Genomic DNA, 16,546 nt, shown 5'->3' with positions numbered 1-16,546 from the left:
CTCTCTCTGCATCCCTGGTGTGAAAATCACAGGGGTTTGTGTCAGCTTGTCAACACAACACTCAAGAAAGCAGAGTAGGGGGGGAACAAGAGCAAAAAAAAGAGGTACTATATTTTAGAAAGATCAGAAAAAACTGAGGTAAGGTAAAAATGGAAAAAGTGGGCTCCTGTCAGCTTCCAATTGCAAAGGAGGGAGCCTGAGAGGGGATTGATGGAATGCTGTAATCAGTCTGTCTCCGAGGCTGTCACCATGAGGTTTTTTCCCCTGCTGGAATAGGGCGCTGCACACATCAGGGCAGCAGTGAGGCTGATCGCATGGGTGAGCAGCAGCCGAGGTTCTCCCTGGGTAGCTGCTAACAGATGCAGTGGATAGTGTAATAGAGTGGTATGCATACGGGGAGAGGAAGGAGTGAGGGAAGAAAAGGGGAGGCTGGGTAAGAACCCAAGAGTGCTGATGTGACATAGTCAGCGTGTGAATGCACATGAATGGTTCGCACAGTCAGTGTGCTGCAGTGCCCGACAATGTGCCATAAATACACTCATTCTTATACTGTCTTCTCACACTTGCCACTCACATGAGCACATTGATGCGCACTCAGTGTCAGAGGCCCATATCTTTAGGGTTTCTAGTGGGCAAAAGCATCTCTCTGAGTATAATTCCAACACAGCTTTTTTAAACAGCTCCCCTACACTGAAGCCGAGAGCTAGGGGAGCTGAGAGCTGACTCCATACAGACAGATAGTAAGTGACTGGCTGGCTGGCAGGAGGACAGGAAATAAAAAAGCCATATAAAAAGGAGAGAAAAAGGGGAGGGAGTCAGTGGCAGTGGTATGAAATTGTCTGTACACATCAGCCAGCAATGTTGACAAGATGTTGATTGAGCTAGTCTTGTCATTGCGCTCCTGCTTACCCCCTGGTGTTTCCAACACAAGACAGCTGCTGGCGGGATCTGTGTCACAGTTCCAGCCCTCCTCTGGCCCCCCCCCCCCCGCACGTCACCAACCCCCTCTTTGGTCTTTGCTCTCTCTCTCTCTCTTTCTTTCTGTCATATCCCAATTTCTCTCTCTGTCTACCCCCCCCCCCCCCCCCCCGCCCCGCCCCACCCCACAATTTTCGCCAGTGTTTGGATGGAAGGGCTTTCAATATAATTCACTGTGCTTTTACATCATTAACTTCTTGCGCTGCTTGCAAAAGCCGCGGTTTAGTGTGTGCATAACAGCTGACATGGTGGATAAAATAGCAGCGGTTCACAACATGTGGCAGTGAGGCAGCTCAAAGATGAGACAGGAGTCGGGGGGGGGGGGTAGGAAAAAAATTGCAAATCTTTTCAATCTCAGCTGCCGCCATAAAACAAGCAAACAAAACAAATCTATCAATAAATGACACATTAAAATCCATAAAACAATGAAGAGATAATGTGAAAATTGCCACGATATCTTGCTTTAAAAACATGCAGTGGAAATGAAAACAAAGGGATTCTCTGCACAGATTCGGTACTGGGACTCTGGCTCTAATGCTCTGGGGTATCAATTAATTTAGTCAAGGGATTTGCGGCCTGCTCTTCTTAATTGAGCCCAGTGGAAACCCCCTCGGCTCTTCGCGATAGGAAGTAGTGCGTTTCATAATTAATACTTTTTTTCCCCTTTATTATTATTATTTTTTAATGAGGGTGGTAATGTTGTAAATGTGTGCATCTTATTACGGTAAAGGGGCCATCTACGCTATTGTTCACTTACGCAGTGTTTGCTGCTGGTGAGATAAATAAAAAAGACAACCTCATTGAGAAGCTGCAATGGCACACTGCAAGTCAAAGCCGCACTTTTGCGTGTGTTTGAATATAAAACACAGGCAGCTCAGTGAGAGTCTCATTAGTGTTGCTTAATATGTGTGCTTTTTAAAGCTTAGAGGTTAATGCCCGACTTGCCTCCATTTCAGTGGAGCTCTCTTTAATTTGATGCATAATTCTTTTTTGTCAGCAGCTGACAAGAGCCTCTTCAGAGAAAGCAGCTGAGCTCTGTAGTGAACTCTGCATCCAACAGGAACACAAAGGCACACAAACACTCCTAATTAAACCTGTTCACAATATTTCTCTGCGCTCCCCCTCTCGCGCTCACGCCACGTTGCGGAGCATATTTCTGAACGATCCTATCTTCCCATCTCTCTGTCCGGAGAACATAACTCTTAGCGATTAAACAAATTACCTCCTCTCCCGGGAGACCCGTGGATCCGGTGAAGAGAATAAGTGTGTGATTCACAATGCTGCCACCTCTCTGTTCTTACAAACAGCCTTCAAATTGCCGCGTATTAATCACTGTCTCAGGATAGTCCGCGACCAGAATTCCTACTCTTTTTTTTTTTCTTCCTCATCCAGAGGAGATGAAAGTGCGAGTTTTAATTTAACATCAATTTTATATTCTGTTCATCAGATTGCCCGTTACTTGAAACATTCCTTTAAAATTCCTGATGACTAAGAGCTTCCAGAACACGAGAAAGTGAGAGGGTGGGGGGGGATGTTACCTGCCGACCTCAATACATTCTGCTTTGTGCTGAGGAAAAGAAGGGAAGGGGAAAACTAATTTCCTGAAACTCCATTTCTTAAGCGTTGATTAGTAAAAGGAGCATAATTAGAGTGAAATGTGAAGTCAGGGTTTTTTTTTTTCAGATTGCACCACTTCCTCTAGAAAAATCAGGCCATGATTAATGAATAAATGATTAATGAGCGAACTAATTAATCAATTAATTATTAAGCAAGCACTCGGAACAAGAAATGGGTAGTATGACAGTGAACAGTGGATAAGAGATTTTGAGGCTGTGTGTTAGAGAGAGAGAGAGAAAAAGGATTTGGGATAATCTGCCTGTTTGTTCTGTCAGTTTGTTGGGTCTTCTGATAAAGAGGGGGATGATAATGAGGATGGAAGTGGAAGGGAGGAAATGCAAAGTTTAGAGCTTCATTTGAGCTTCCCGAGTCAGACAGCAATGCCTCGCATAGGAGCAGCGACCCCCTCCCCTCCTTCCTCCAAACTGCTACCTCTGCAAGTTTCCCCCGTGGTCAGGTCTCTGGGTTACGGCGGTAAAGCCCTACACAAGTCAGATGTGGTGATGATGTTTGCACTGGGCATTGCCATGCGAGCCCTCCAATCATCACCTCTGAAAAAGATCACGGTATAGTTCCTGCCACTAACCAGTCATCTCTCCTCCCCTATCTTTAACTAGGACACCCCATCAATCTTTGATAATCTACGGTGTGGGTCTCCCCAGTGTGACCAGGCTGATGAGACATCACAGCAGGGATTGATGTATGAAATGCCGCCTCCAAATGTAACTGTGATATACTGGACCGTTTCAAGTCTGACCTTTTTTTCCTAGATATTAATCGCTGCGATGAAAGAATATATGTGAGATATATCTCTCCCCCAGGAGCTCTGCACTCTTTATTCTTTGGCATGAGGTTTTCTCCTAGGTGGCTTTTTCATGTCTGCCCCCCCCCAAAAAAAAAAAAGTTCCCAGAGCTGTTGCTACACACAACAGGATATGGGACACAAAATAATATTTTATAAGCAGTTTATTGTTTCTATTAAAATGCAGCATTACTCTAAAGCTGCATTTCTCCACCTTCCCCTGACACCCGGAAACACATCCTCAAAGCGAGAACATGAGAGAAGGATCTTTCATCCCTGCATATTTTTCTTGCCGTTTACTGCTGGCCTTATTAAGAGAGTTGTGAGTGACGGAGGCAGAGTGTGCCGGGGAGAGTCTCAGGGGGCTTTGATGGAGGCAAGTGATGGAGCTGTAGTAGGCTGAGGGCAAGATCATACTTACGTTTATCCGCTCAAAGTACTTTTTAAAGTTCTTTGTCTAGGTACCCCTTCTTCCCTAACAGTCCTTTTATTTCTGCGTTTGTTCTAGTCTATTGTTTTTCTCTAACGGCCGAGGTCTGCGCCAGTGCTGCATTCTGTCCTAATCATACCATGGCATTGCAGATTTCCTTAGAGTCAACTGGGTGTGAATGGGCCTTTGTCACAGTGGGTGGGTTGGCTCATTGACTGTGAAACCCGGACATATGGTGGCTGTGTGTTGGGATGTATCACAGCAGAGAATGCCATGGGTCAGGCTCTCGACCCTAGCCTGGCCTTTAACACCTTACCGGCTGCACCGAAGTCTGTGGTTTGATGAAGTTAAACACTTCATTGTGTGTTTTGTCTTGGGGTGTGTTTTCTTAGCTGCTTTTACTCACCCTTAAGAATGCGCAGTTTGCAGTTGAGGCAGATGCGCTGTTATGTGACTGTTTTACCAAACATGTAACGCATGCCTGCTCTTGGGCTGCAGTGACACGCACCGCTCCTCAGCATAACACTTTGTAACACGCTGTTTGCATGGTAAAAGTAAAGCAAAGCTGGTATCTCTGGTGGCCAGGCTTCTGGAGAGAAATCTCCTTTTGTCACGGTGTGATGTGACTGTTAAGTGCCCGGCCTTTTCACGCATCCAACTGCACCTCAGAACTTTTCTAGACACTGATGATGACGCTGCATCCGAGGGACGCAGCTGTCCCGTGAAGTTGAAGCATTATACGGTCCCGCCAGATCGATGGTGTAAAGTCTGTTTGATGGCCAGTTGAGCTGATGTGAGTATAGTGCGGTTAACAGTCAGAAGAACACACAGCAGGCAAGCGGGTGTCTCGTCTCCTGCCTCCTGCAGGCTGCACCTAGTAAGCTAATCTGGAGTATCTCTTATGTTTGCAAGGTGCAACACTAATACCCAAATGTAATGCAAAGAAAAATCAGTTTAGCTTCGAACCATATCTGATTATGCTACAAATAAAAATTTTTAGCTTTAAAACATGCCCCCCTGAGCTCTCTCCTCCCTTTCATGCATTGTATCTATGGAAAACATTCTAGTTCTAGGTTCTGATAAACAAGTGAGGCGTTACAGGCTCTTAAGCCCATCGTGTGAGATGATCGATCATTGGATAGAGTGTGGAGATAACTCCCTCGGCTTGCCTGCTGGTTACCACTGATCCCATATCACCCTCACAGGATATGGTATGAATCACAGGAAGTTTAGATCAATCTATATAGATTGTGCCGTGTGATTACAAAAAAAAAAATCCAATTTGGCTTATCCATCCAAATGCCTCAGTGTCTGCCTGTTTTTGCATTAATGTATGGGCGTGTCCCGCGTGTTAAATAATAGCTTTTTCACATTCTCCTTTTACTGATTTCTGATATTTGCTGAGACATCTCTACAATCTGTCCTACCTTTGCTTATTTACTATGCTTAGTCTATCCTGCTCTTAAATCTCCCTTCTTGAGGGAGTCGTCTTTTAAATCTTAATTAAAACAGACTCCAAAGCCCCCCACCCTCCCAGGGGCTGAAAGCAGCTTAGAACAATCAAGAGGACGGATTAGAAGTGAGAAGAATAGAAGAAGAGAGGAGATGCAAGAGAGAGAGATGGGGGGGAGGCTGGATGGGGTTTCAACAGAAATGGAACGTCAGAGAACAATATTGAGGGGAACGAGAATAATGACCTCTTCCCCTCACTCCCCCTGATTCTCATTCCTTCCCCTCCTTTTAGCTTCATCTCTCCCTCTCTCGCAGGGCTCTGGAGTCTTGGCCTCACCTATTGACATTCAGCTTCTCGGCAGATTAAGCAGCGAATGGAGCCTCTGGAAAGGGTAAACACAGTGGAGGAACAATGACCAACAGGCGGCAACCTTATTGGATTCTAATTAACTGCCAGGAGAGATGGCCAGGGGCATGTTAAGTGCTGTGGGACACAAGTTAGGGACCCAAACCTCAAGTTCCACAACTCACATCACCTACTCTCCACTAAATTCTTGTAGATTGTTTCTGTCTTTCCCTTTATCGTTCCCGGTATCGCTGTCTCCTTTTTAGTATTCTCCTATCTTTGAATCTATTTGCCCACTCTTTCACATATGGCCCATGAGAATGGCAAACAGAGGCATTTAAAAGCACTCCTTGGAGAGCTATTTGCCATCCTTCTTTTCCTGGGCTACCTCTTCCTCTCTGCTCCCCATCCTCACCCCCCCCCCCCCCCCTTTTTTTTTTAACACAGTGGAACGAGGCCCAGCTCCCTGAGGTAGCTGTTTGAGCGATAAGGTTAAAACGTGAAAAAAAGGTGAAAAATTGTGAGAGATTATTTGATATTAAACAGATTGAATTATCTGGAGTGAAAAAGAGGGATGAAGAGATGAAGGAGAGCTAAATCATATTTCTGCATCGCCCTCAGGAGGAGCACTACCAGAGGGAGAGAGGGCGCTAAATGGGAATGAGCAAATAGCCTATCCTCAATGGTCAGAAGTCTGAAAATATAACCACTTTTTTTTTATACTCTCCTACCCCAGTGAACCAGCACGTTAATTTGAGTGCGAGTCCAGGCAGGTCTCTCTATATGTGTGAACTTTCTCACTGGTGCAGTGGGTCCTCGGTCTTTTGAGTGGTCTCCTGATTAGGCCAGCTCACAATGGTGATGTGTCCTCCAGGGGCCCCCTGTCTGGAGCCACAGGCACTAATTAGACCGGTATCATTAATGAGTTAGTGTGAAAGAAGGTTCAGCCCACCTTGAGTTAACACTGAAGTGGGCAAAAAAAAATAATCCAGCACCCCACAGGAGACAGGCTATCGTCACCTCAGCGAACATATAAAGCAATTTGTTAATTGGTGTGAAAATCCGCACAAACTTTGAAGCCATACATGTGCAAACGCATGCACACACTCTCACACCTTAATGTGAATACACATACTGATGTTCAGGGTACTCCATGAAGGCATTGCTTGTTAACATGCTACCTGGGATCAAAGAGGCAACAGCTGAAAGGAGAGAAGTTTGGAAGAGCCATTATTTGTTGAGGAAAAAAATTGCAGCCCAGTGTTGTGTTTGTCCTTCGGCAAACCTGGCAGAAAAAGAGGTTTCCACCATTTCACAAAAACGAAGGGATATTTCTTTTTCTTTCTCACCATCATGTGAGGGACTCTTTGAAATACTCAGAGTACTTTTTTTTTTTTTTTAAATCAAAGCTGGGAGGAAATGAATCACAGCTTCACTTGTGATCTAAGCCCGGAGATATAAAAGGGATCCACATGACTACTGTCCATTTCCACACCATTACAGCAACAGTCATGGCTGTAATAGGTTGAATTGGGCCATTGATTTCTCTCATGCACCCTCTTTCACCCACAAAACTAGTCTCTGCCAGTTCCGAGATACACCCATTTCTTTTTTAACTAAACATCACATGCTCAAAGACGGCTCACACACACACACACACACGCACAGACACACAAAAAACAGAAAAACACCACCAAATCTAAGCCACAAAGGGGCACAGACACACTCAGTCGCACACAAACACACACGGCCAATACAATATGTCCCAGCTTGAGTTCCTGGGGAGTTAAACAAAGAACTGAGTTTAAATTGGCCTTTAAAGAACTCCCCCAGAACAATCATGGAGTTGACTTGAGCCACTATAGAGTGTCAGAGGACTGCTTTAGAGAAAGAAGGGTAGTTAGGCTGAGGTCTATAGTGGAGTGAGTGGCTAATCTATAGTGTGACGACGCAAGAGCTTCTCTTGACCGGCTTCAATAGCCCTCCAATCAGGCCTGACTGCCCCTCAATCTTCGCTTAGTTTTTTTAACTTGCCTGTGATTGTGCGGCTTCATTAAGGGCCTATTTATCTTTCCCTGTACTACAGTCCTAAAAGGCTACATGACATGTTCAGCACACCCATGCACCGCCTACACAAGGACCTGGCAGATGCACGACTCCATTAGCACACAAAGAGAATCTAACATAGCGAAATCTGCTGGAATCACAGTCCAGTCAGCTGAAAACATTGCTACTTTTATTTTTCTTCCTAAACTGTGATAGTTTTAACAAATTTTTAACTTCTCTGTCCTCTGAAGCCGGCAGCCTCCATCTGCTAATCAGTGTTCCTCCTGCTTGATCGCTTCGTGAAAAAAAGAACAGAAAAAAGTCTCTTAAAAACAATCGTTCAGGTGATGAAGTAGCCTGCAAGGCGTTCGGTGTGTGGCTGTGCTGCAGCGTAATGCTGCCTGAACAAAATAGCAGACCAGGTGAACCCATGACCCCACAGAGACAGAGACCCTCCCAAACAAGCCACAACAAACAGCCTTCTGTAGCCACTCTCTGCCTTTGATCTGAAGAATCTGAGATGAGATCTGTTTCCTCTTCCCTCTCTTCTCTTGTGCCCTTTCTCTCTTTTCCTTTACAACACCTCCTTATACTTTTCCCTCCCCTCCCCGCTGAGCAGGTGTATTAAATGAGGTGACTATTCCGGCAGCACTGGGCCGCACCTCAAAGTGCAGTCTGTGAAGAGGGCTTTTCTCTCCCTCCCCCCCTCTTATCTTTCATCCCTTCTATATGCCCACCTCCTTTACTCTCCCTTTTCCTTTCCCTTTATCCCTCTCCATCCCCTTTACTGCGTTTAACATGTTCTCTCGTACTCTTGAATTTGAAATGGAGAGCGCCAGGCCTCTCATCTATTCGGATCTATCTACACCTCCCTGTCTATCTCCGTCTGCGAATATCTCGGCCTATTGTCTGTTTAGCTATATGTCTAATTATGCTGTCTCACTTATGCAATTAGTGCAAAAATAAATGGCTGCCATAGCTTTGTGTCTCCCCTTCACCCCTCCCATTGCAGGCTCTGAGAAAACAAATTATAGAGAACAATAGGTACAAATGGCTTCTGCACCAAACCACATGATGGATGCAGCCTGGGTTCCCTGCATCTCATCCCTTCCTTTTTTCCTCTTCCTCAATCACTCCCTTTACTCTCCCTCCCTTCTCCATTATCTTCGGCTCTATATGTCTCTGTTTGGATACAGGGGAGGACTTGAGCACTCTTTCGCCCAACTACCCGATCACTGTATGGCTGTATCATCCGTCTTCCCTTCTTGGCAATGACACTATATTCACACTGACATCATATTAAGCAGGCTCCCTTTTTTCCCCTATACCTTTCTTTCTCTCCCTCTTGCCTTGTCTCTTTCCCTTCCCCTGCTGTTGTCTCCGCAAGAACTCTCTTCTCCTCTATCCCCAAGAGCATTCTGTACACCATGACTGCAAAGCAAACGCTTGGGACTCTAAAGCAAACAGCAAGCATCCTGTGCCATAGCCCCATCTGTGGATAGTCTGAGCAGGGAACAATCAGTCCCTCTCCTCCTCCTCCTCTGCTTCGTTCTCTTTCCAGCCCCCTGGGATCTGCACAGCACTAGGATGCCTCAGTCAGACGGGTGCAATGTGCTGGAACAATGGTTGGGCTGCTTCCTCCAGGAGGGGTGTTAGGTTTACCTCAGCCAGCTTGGGAAGCACTTAGCCATGTGTTCTTGCCCTCCTCGCTGATGCTGCTTCGCAGGAATGTGGCAGAAAAGCTTCTTTCCAGCATACGCCTCCCTTACTTCTCTCTCGCACACCTGCTTCCCCCCACCCAGCCCACCTCCAGCTCTCTCTCTCACACACACACACACCCAAACACAGGTATGCACACAATCACTTTCTTTGCATTCAAGTGTACACTTGAGATCTAATGTTTAGCCTGAGGTGCTATTAATCCCCCTCGGACTTGCAGTCAGTTACAACTTTTCTTTTTTTGTTTTTTCACCTCTGCCATGCTCAAAGAAAAACAGCAGGTTTGGTTTCCACTGAAACAAGCATATCCATTACCTGAAATTCTAGGCTCCTGGCAGTAAATCCCTTTGACCCCCTCTGCCTCCCTCCTCTCCCTTTCTCTTCCTCCCCCTATTCTCATGCTGAGCCCATTGTTGTTTTTGCATCAGCTTTCTTACGCCAAAAGCAGACTTCAGGAGAGAGAAAGGGAGAGACACACCCCTCAACCAGTTAACTGCCACCCACCTCTACCAAACACCCTCCCTCCCACCCACCCACACACACACTTCGCTGCTACTCACGTCTCAACACAGCTCGATAACATTAACATGTTTTGCCATTGAGGGAGCTGCAGTTAAAGGCTTGATCAATACGCTTTGACTGACATCCCTCAGTTGATAGCAAATTGGTTGCCTTCTCTCGCAGACCTCCCAGCGAGAGTTTCTCAGCCCTGTCTGAAATTCTCTGCAGAAGAAATGTAAATAAAAGACATGGCTACACTTTCTCCAATCCTTCACACAGTCTCTTCCAACAATAGGAAGAACAACAGCAGCAGCAGCAGCACAGGACAATCATTGTGCAGAGGAAGACGAGGGCAAGCCACAACCAACCCACTATTTTGGTTAATGGTTGAGTCACCAACACAATATTAGCCACGGCGTTCCAGGCAGTTTCAACTGACAGGGTGAAGAGATGAAAATGAGAATAAGGAGTGAGCATGGACTTCTTCAAGGAACAAGTAGTTGGAATATTTATTCCCACAAGGGTACACACTCTTTCCATATCTAATAAAATGAGCAGCAGGCAGACAGTTTCTTGTTTCCTTGAATGTGTTTTTCACCCGTAGCTGGTTAAGGAGGTGACATGTCCTGAGAGCTGGAGCATCATTAATTAGACAGTTGGACTTTGACTAATCGCTCCAGAAAGAGCACACAGCCCTGAAGATGCCAAACACTCATCTCGGCTCATCATCCACAGCCCCAGCGTGCGCCCTTGACCTCTGTGGGTGCGCGAGTGTGTTCAGGGTGTTGCTTCCGTGAGATCCTTGTGATTCATTTCTGGATGATGTGCACACGCCATAGAAGCCCTAGTGCACTCTGCTGAATATTTCACATCTCCTTCTAATCAAGTGCCACTGCCGATCATAGTTTATGCAAAGAGAGTAAAAATAGAAGTAAAATAAATCTGCATGTAGTGCTAAATAAATGTTGTCTGATGGGATTCCCAACTGAACTTTTTTTTTTTTCCTGAAACTCTTCCCAGCTGCCAGAATTCTACTCCAATAAAGCTATCTTTAATACAAGGTTAAGGAAAGCGGCTGGTGAAGATAACACAGGAACAGATATTGCTGCAACGCAGAAGATAAATTTCAATTTGCTGTTGGTTTCTGCGTCTCGGCAGGAGATATGAAATTCTTGTCTTGCAGGGCAAGAATTGATTGGAAAATAAAAATGAATGTGTGGTCTAGTGCATCTGTTGTATGTTGGTTTCTGGGCTTAAGGTCTTTTGAAATGGCGATATATCTCTGCAAAAGGAAGTGACACTTGCATTTTTAGGGAGGAGATAAATGCAATACAAGTCTTTCTTAAAATAGCTGCTACTGTATAAATTCAACTCTTTCCCTTGGGGGCCTGTTCTAATGACATGCACAGAATTAATCCCACTTTCTTCCTCTCTCTATTCTTTCCATTACTGTGTTTGTACAGAAGAATGAAAGAGTCAACAAATTTGTGCCGTCCCCCGCCCGTGTGTATGCTCACAACACAGCCCCGAAGAGTCACAACTGGGGAAGAAGACTCTAGGAAAATGGCAGGAAGCTCCCATTGTCCTGTTCCCTGTCATATCCTTTCCGGCTCCTCAAACCACCTCAGAGGAAGACACGCTGAGGATGTGCAGAGACAGACACAAGGAGAGAGTGAAGACAAAAGGAGGATGGGTGGGACGAGGTAAAAATAATAACAAAGAAGCCAAATGTCATCAACAGTTTGCTACCTGGCTACTTGGGCTTCCTGTGTTGAGCCATACCAGTGCGCACATCCACTTAAGTTGCTAACAGCTGATAACAAAGCCTCGGGACACACTGCCAAGTTCTTTATCTGTGTTTACCCACATGGCAAAGCTGATTAGAGATGAGCAACATTATGAAGCCCCATTGTTTCCTTTCTCATTCCAGTTTCTCCTTCCGTAAAAATGCTGCAAGTGAGTGTGCAGGAAGGGGGGCTCAGAGGATGTGAAGAAGAGCAGAAAGACAATGCCTCGTGTGCATGACGGGTCTTCAGGATGAAAGGAAATAACAGGTCTTTCTTGCAGATTTTGGACATTCATTACTGCCGGCTCGGGTGTGCCTGTGCGTGTGTGTGTTTGCATGACCACATCATTTGTAAAAAAGAAAAACTGGATGCCTTGCTCTAAAACTATTCATCCAGTCCAGTCACCTACAGTAATCTTGACAAAACTCTTAAAATGCACATGTTGGGATAAAGTTTAAAATATAAAAAAAGCATATGTGAATCTTTCGTTTTGTGTTTAGTTTCTAGAAATTTCAGATACAGCGTTAAAAACGAGCAACACGGACTGAACGTCGAGTTGACCACATGTTATCTATCTTTGCCCTGACTTTGTCTCACAAATTTTGCAAGGCACTTCTGTTCAAGAGTCAGCTGCATTCAGATTCTGCTGTGTCTGCACTTGGTGAACCTCATATCTTACACTCCTCCCTGGCTGGCTACAGTTCTTACCCCCAAACTTTCTGGCACTTAGTCTCTCTTACTTTATCTCCGATCTTTTTTATCACAGAGGAAAAGAAAAGAAAGGCGCATGATACAAGGAGAGGAGGTAAAACGGAGGCAGAAAGAGAGCGCATTGGTTTGTTTCTGTGTGTGTTTGTGCGACAGAGACAAGACTAACAAGACAGGGAAAGGTTAACAATGCTCAGCGGTCTTCTTCTGTGTTTACCCGCTGCTTGTCCGCTTAATCATCAAGACACTGGTGACACATCCAAGTCTTACGCCTCCTTTAAGACTCTCCTTCCATCTTCCACCCCCAACTTTGTCTTCAGTCTGACTCCCCTCCGAAAGAATTCAAAGAGCAGCAAAACAGCAGTTCATAAAATATGCGCAGCTCCCTAAAACAAAACCTCCCAGGCCATGTTGTCACTGCATCCTCAAGCATCGTTGTACTCTATATTTTAAAGACAAATCTGGTAATGGGAAAACCCAGGCTGGTAATGCGGGGAGGAGGGAGCTGGGGCTGCATTTATCACTTTCTCTGCTTGAGTTTATTTCTATGTTTGTGTCTGTATGAGGTATGAATGCGAACAGGCTTTCAACCGTCGGTGAAAGTCTCCCATCTGCCTGCGGCCCATTAAGCAGATACGCTCTCCTGTCCCCGTGTTCCACAGTCACACATTCTGCGACCGGGCAAAAAGTAAAAAATAAAAAAAAAATGCTGTGAGAAGAAGCAAGGTGGAAAATTTTCACACTGCCACACTATAGTGAAACATGAGTGGCGACACGACTTAAGAGGAATGGAGAGAAACTTGTAATCTTAGCTCACAGCCTTTGAACTTGGCCCGATGAGACGCAAGCGACCCAAAGCAAAAGGTTCCAAAGAAGAGCTCACTGAAGATTACTCGGAATACTGATTCAGTGTGGAATCCAATTCCTGTGGGAGCCCAGGGGACTATCCGGGAAAGTAAATTATCTGTGTTGTAGTACAGACTACATACTTACAAAATGTATGCAATATGCCATACATTAATTTCAAAGTGAGGCCATGTGTTGGAGCCAAATTTGGATACCACAAAATACATTTATGAGTGCAAAGAATTTTGAGCATCTGTGACTCTTTATAAGACTGACACAATAAATGAGGTCTAGGGTCTCTTAGGTTCTAATTAGGGCAGCTGTTACCATTTTCATTATTTGTGTGCTTGAGTGTGAAAGGGGGGAGAGTGAGTGTGTGCGTGTTGGGGTCCGGAAAATATGCCACTGTCTGGCTACTGCTCCTTTTCATCCAGCTGTTGTTAGTCTATCAGGGAGTGGAGGTTTACTCGTTTCACATTCCTCCCCGGAGCCTTGAATGATGACAAAACCATGCTGAAGGTAAAGATGTACGCACAACACATGGCCATTGGGCATGCTTGGGCTTTTGGTGAAAGTCTGTCTGAGGTGAAAATACAATAAAGCCTAAAGGATTTCAATTTCATTATGCTATCTTTTCTGCCTCCCCACGATCCTCTTCCTCCACTTACCCTGGAAAACATCTGTGTTTAGTGCGAGGTTGTTGTCTATTCTCTTGCATTCAAATTTAATTATTATTTTTCCTCATCCCAAAGTGTTAATACCGCGCTCTAGTTTATCGACGCTGAAAAATGCTGATAAGTCAACAGTTGCTCAGTGTTAATTGCCGAAAGCGTCTTTTCTACAACAAGAGCAGCACAAAACGAGTCAAATAAATTGTAGCAGCTGTTCAGAAAGCCTGCTTGCTTTTTTTTTTTGTTTGTTTTTGTTTCGTAATAATTGCATTTAAGCCTAAAAACACATCTGTTTTCGGCATCGTTCTGTTAATTCTATTACAGGATAACTAATAATAAGTTACAACGTTGAAGTGTGGAGGGAAAACAAAAGCTGACAAGTCGCATTTTCAAAACAAGACGTGCATCAAAAACATTCTTTCTCCTCACAATTCCTTCAAAATTAAAGCATTTTGAAATCTCGATACTGGAAGGTCTGGGGCACAATGAGCAGACTTTGTTATAATCACTCATAAACTCTGTTCTGCCAATAAAAAAGCAACAGGGGGTGGTGGTGGTGTTTGTGTAGGAGAGAGAGGGTGGGGGGAAACAGGTGCATTATGTCTGCCCGTCTCAAGAAAAACAAATGCTCTCCCTCTCTAGTTTGTGTCTCCCTCATTCTCTGCCCCTTTGCTTTCTCGCTGCCTCCCCCTCTTCCCCGCTCTCACTCTTACCATCTCAAATGCGTGTCCTCGGGAGACCGTGCAGTCCCCGTTGGAAGATACACCGTGTCCGTTTTTGCCCGTTTACGCACCACATGAAAGGAAAAGAAACTTTAGACGCAATCCTGTCAGCTCAGCAGAAACCCCCTCTGGCTTTTGTGTTTTCCCCCATTCTTTTTCTTTTTGTTTAAGGGAATGCAGCGTGTGCAACACCGGCCAACTTCAGGGCAAAAAAAAAGATGCAGGGAGCTGCAATGAGCTGTCTCATACCCAGCTTTAATTGTTCTGTTATCACCTGCTTAAATGCGCATTCTTGACGAGCCTCGTTAAAAAAAAAACAACAACAACAAAAAAGCATCTTATTTAAAAGACACTCGCGTGTGGAGAAACACTGCGGTCAGGCGCAACCGGTCCCCAGATTTAAGAAATCAAATAAGTGAAACTTTCCGTCTGTGCACCCTCGTACAATGATTCGGAGCCTTTCCATTCAAAACAAGAAAGCTCACTTCGCTCAGGCTTCCGATGTTTGAATAAGATCAGGGGGGCAAAAATCACTGCAAATCTCACTTACGCAGTGCCATTTCTCATCAAGGACTGCTCGCAGACAGAGAAACCTCCTGATGTAATCACTCTTTCAGAACTAATTAAACATTTACCGGCAATTAACAGCAGTGAAATGTAGCATTGCAGCAGATCAGATGCCCACACTACTACAGCAGCGCACTGAATGGCTTGACGCAGCGCGCCAGCACGGAGCGCGGTCCATCCTTCCCCGTTAATAAGGACCCGGGTGGTTAAATGATAGCAAACAAAAGAGTATCTTACCTGTGACCATCACGCAAAAGATGAGGTATAACGAAGACATTTTAGTTGCTCTTGCCGCTGATTGTATTCTATGGAAAGAGTCTCGCTCCGTCTATGCGACTGAGCTGGTTATGGTCCACCGCGGCACCGGGCTCGGGATCACCGGAGATTCGTCTACAATAGCATCCAGTTTAAAGAAACGACTCAGAATGGTCCGAGCAGTCAGTAAACTCGCAGTTAGCAATACATCTCCACAGTTGGTAACTTTCCCCTCTGCATCAGCTTCTTTCCCAGTCTCCGTTCCTTGCCACTGTGGCACAGCTCTCGCCTCACTGTGCTCTCCAGCAGTCCATTAGAGAATCGGGCGTTTCAATCAGAAGGTTCATCCAGAGTCCACTTTGTAACCTGCTTCAGCATGCTGCGCGAAAAAAAGCGATCACTCCTCCTCGACAGTGCGCAGTGATAACCTCGGTGAAGTTACCTCTCGCCCCTCCGCTGGAGTCTCTCACTCTGTTCCCTCTATAACACACTCACTCCCGCTTCTCTCTCTCTCTCATACACACTCTTCCCCGATCGGTCTCCTCGGTTTACTCTCCCTCCTGCCAATTGGAAATGCGCACTGACAGTCATCTGGTGGTGGTACTGGGTAGCCAAATCTGGCAGAAGCTGAGCCTGAGGAGCCCCTTCTTCCTCAGATGCTTGCCGGGGGGGGGACCCCCGCCCCTAAGGGACTGTGATTGGCTGAGCAGGCATCACGAGGAGGGCATTTAAAAAACTTATTCACAGTTAAATGACTGCTCTAACAGCTTTGGGTGAAAAAACGCTTGAATAATATGAATCCACAGAATAGGATGCTGGAAAAGCAATGTGCTCCCTGTCCTGTAGGGGAAAATGCAGATTCTTGCTGTTGCCATTAGTTTCTTTTTCCAAATCATACACAGCACAAAAGCACTTGCCCCTTCCTCATTTCAAAGTTTGTGTGTGTGTGTGTTTTTTTGTTGTTGTATATTTGTCACGTTTGAATGTTTCAGATCGTTAAAGAAATTTTGATATTAGACAAAGCAAATCTTAGCAAATTCAAACTGCAGTTTTAACATGATGCTTACATGACATAAGCAAAAGAAATATTAAAACCCAC

The 16,546-nt window shown here is 45.2% G+C and overlaps 1 protein-coding gene and 1 long non-coding RNA gene across 5 annotated transcripts in view; one reads left to right on the top strand and one right to left on the bottom strand.

Moving 5' to 3' along the window:
* Window positions 1–16,546, bottom strand: part of kirrel2 (kirre like nephrin family adhesion molecule 2) — a 46,213-nt gene that overhangs the window by 16,297 nt on the left and 13,370 nt on the right. For 3 of the 4 annotated variants that reach the window (XM_086312132.1, XM_086312134.1, XM_086312133.1), the window contains exon 1: window positions 15,430–16,051. The exons of the other annotated variant lie outside the window; for it this stretch is intronic. In XM_086312132.1, the coding sequence (XP_086168258.1) occupies window positions 15,430–15,469 (40 nt within the window). In that variant the 5' untranslated portion in view covers window positions 15,470–16,051. Of the gene's footprint in view, window positions 1–15,429; window positions 16,052–16,546 lie in introns of those variants that run through there. 4 annotated transcript variants of the gene reach the window in all.
* Window positions 10,148–12,141, top strand: LOC147319462 (uncharacterized). The gene is made up of 3 exons (XR_015131416.1): window positions 10,148–10,414; window positions 11,355–11,594; window positions 11,822–12,141. It is a non-coding gene; the product is annotated as an uncharacterized LOC147319462 (long non-coding RNA).

The sequence above is a fragment of the Aulonocara sp. 'chitande type north' Nkhata Bay genome, linkage group LG11, assembly GCF_057382095.1.
Source record: "Aulonocara sp. 'chitande type north' Nkhata Bay isolate Kocher_YH1m ecotype deep benthic linkage group LG11, A_spYH_male_GT1.1, whole genome shotgun sequence".
In the NCBI taxonomy this organism is placed as follows: domain Eukaryota; kingdom Metazoa; phylum Chordata; class Actinopteri; order Cichliformes; family Cichlidae; genus Aulonocara; species Aulonocara sp. 'chitande type north' Nkhata Bay.
Note: the sequence above shows the minus strand (reverse complement) of the source record. Positions and strands in the feature narration are given on the sequence as shown.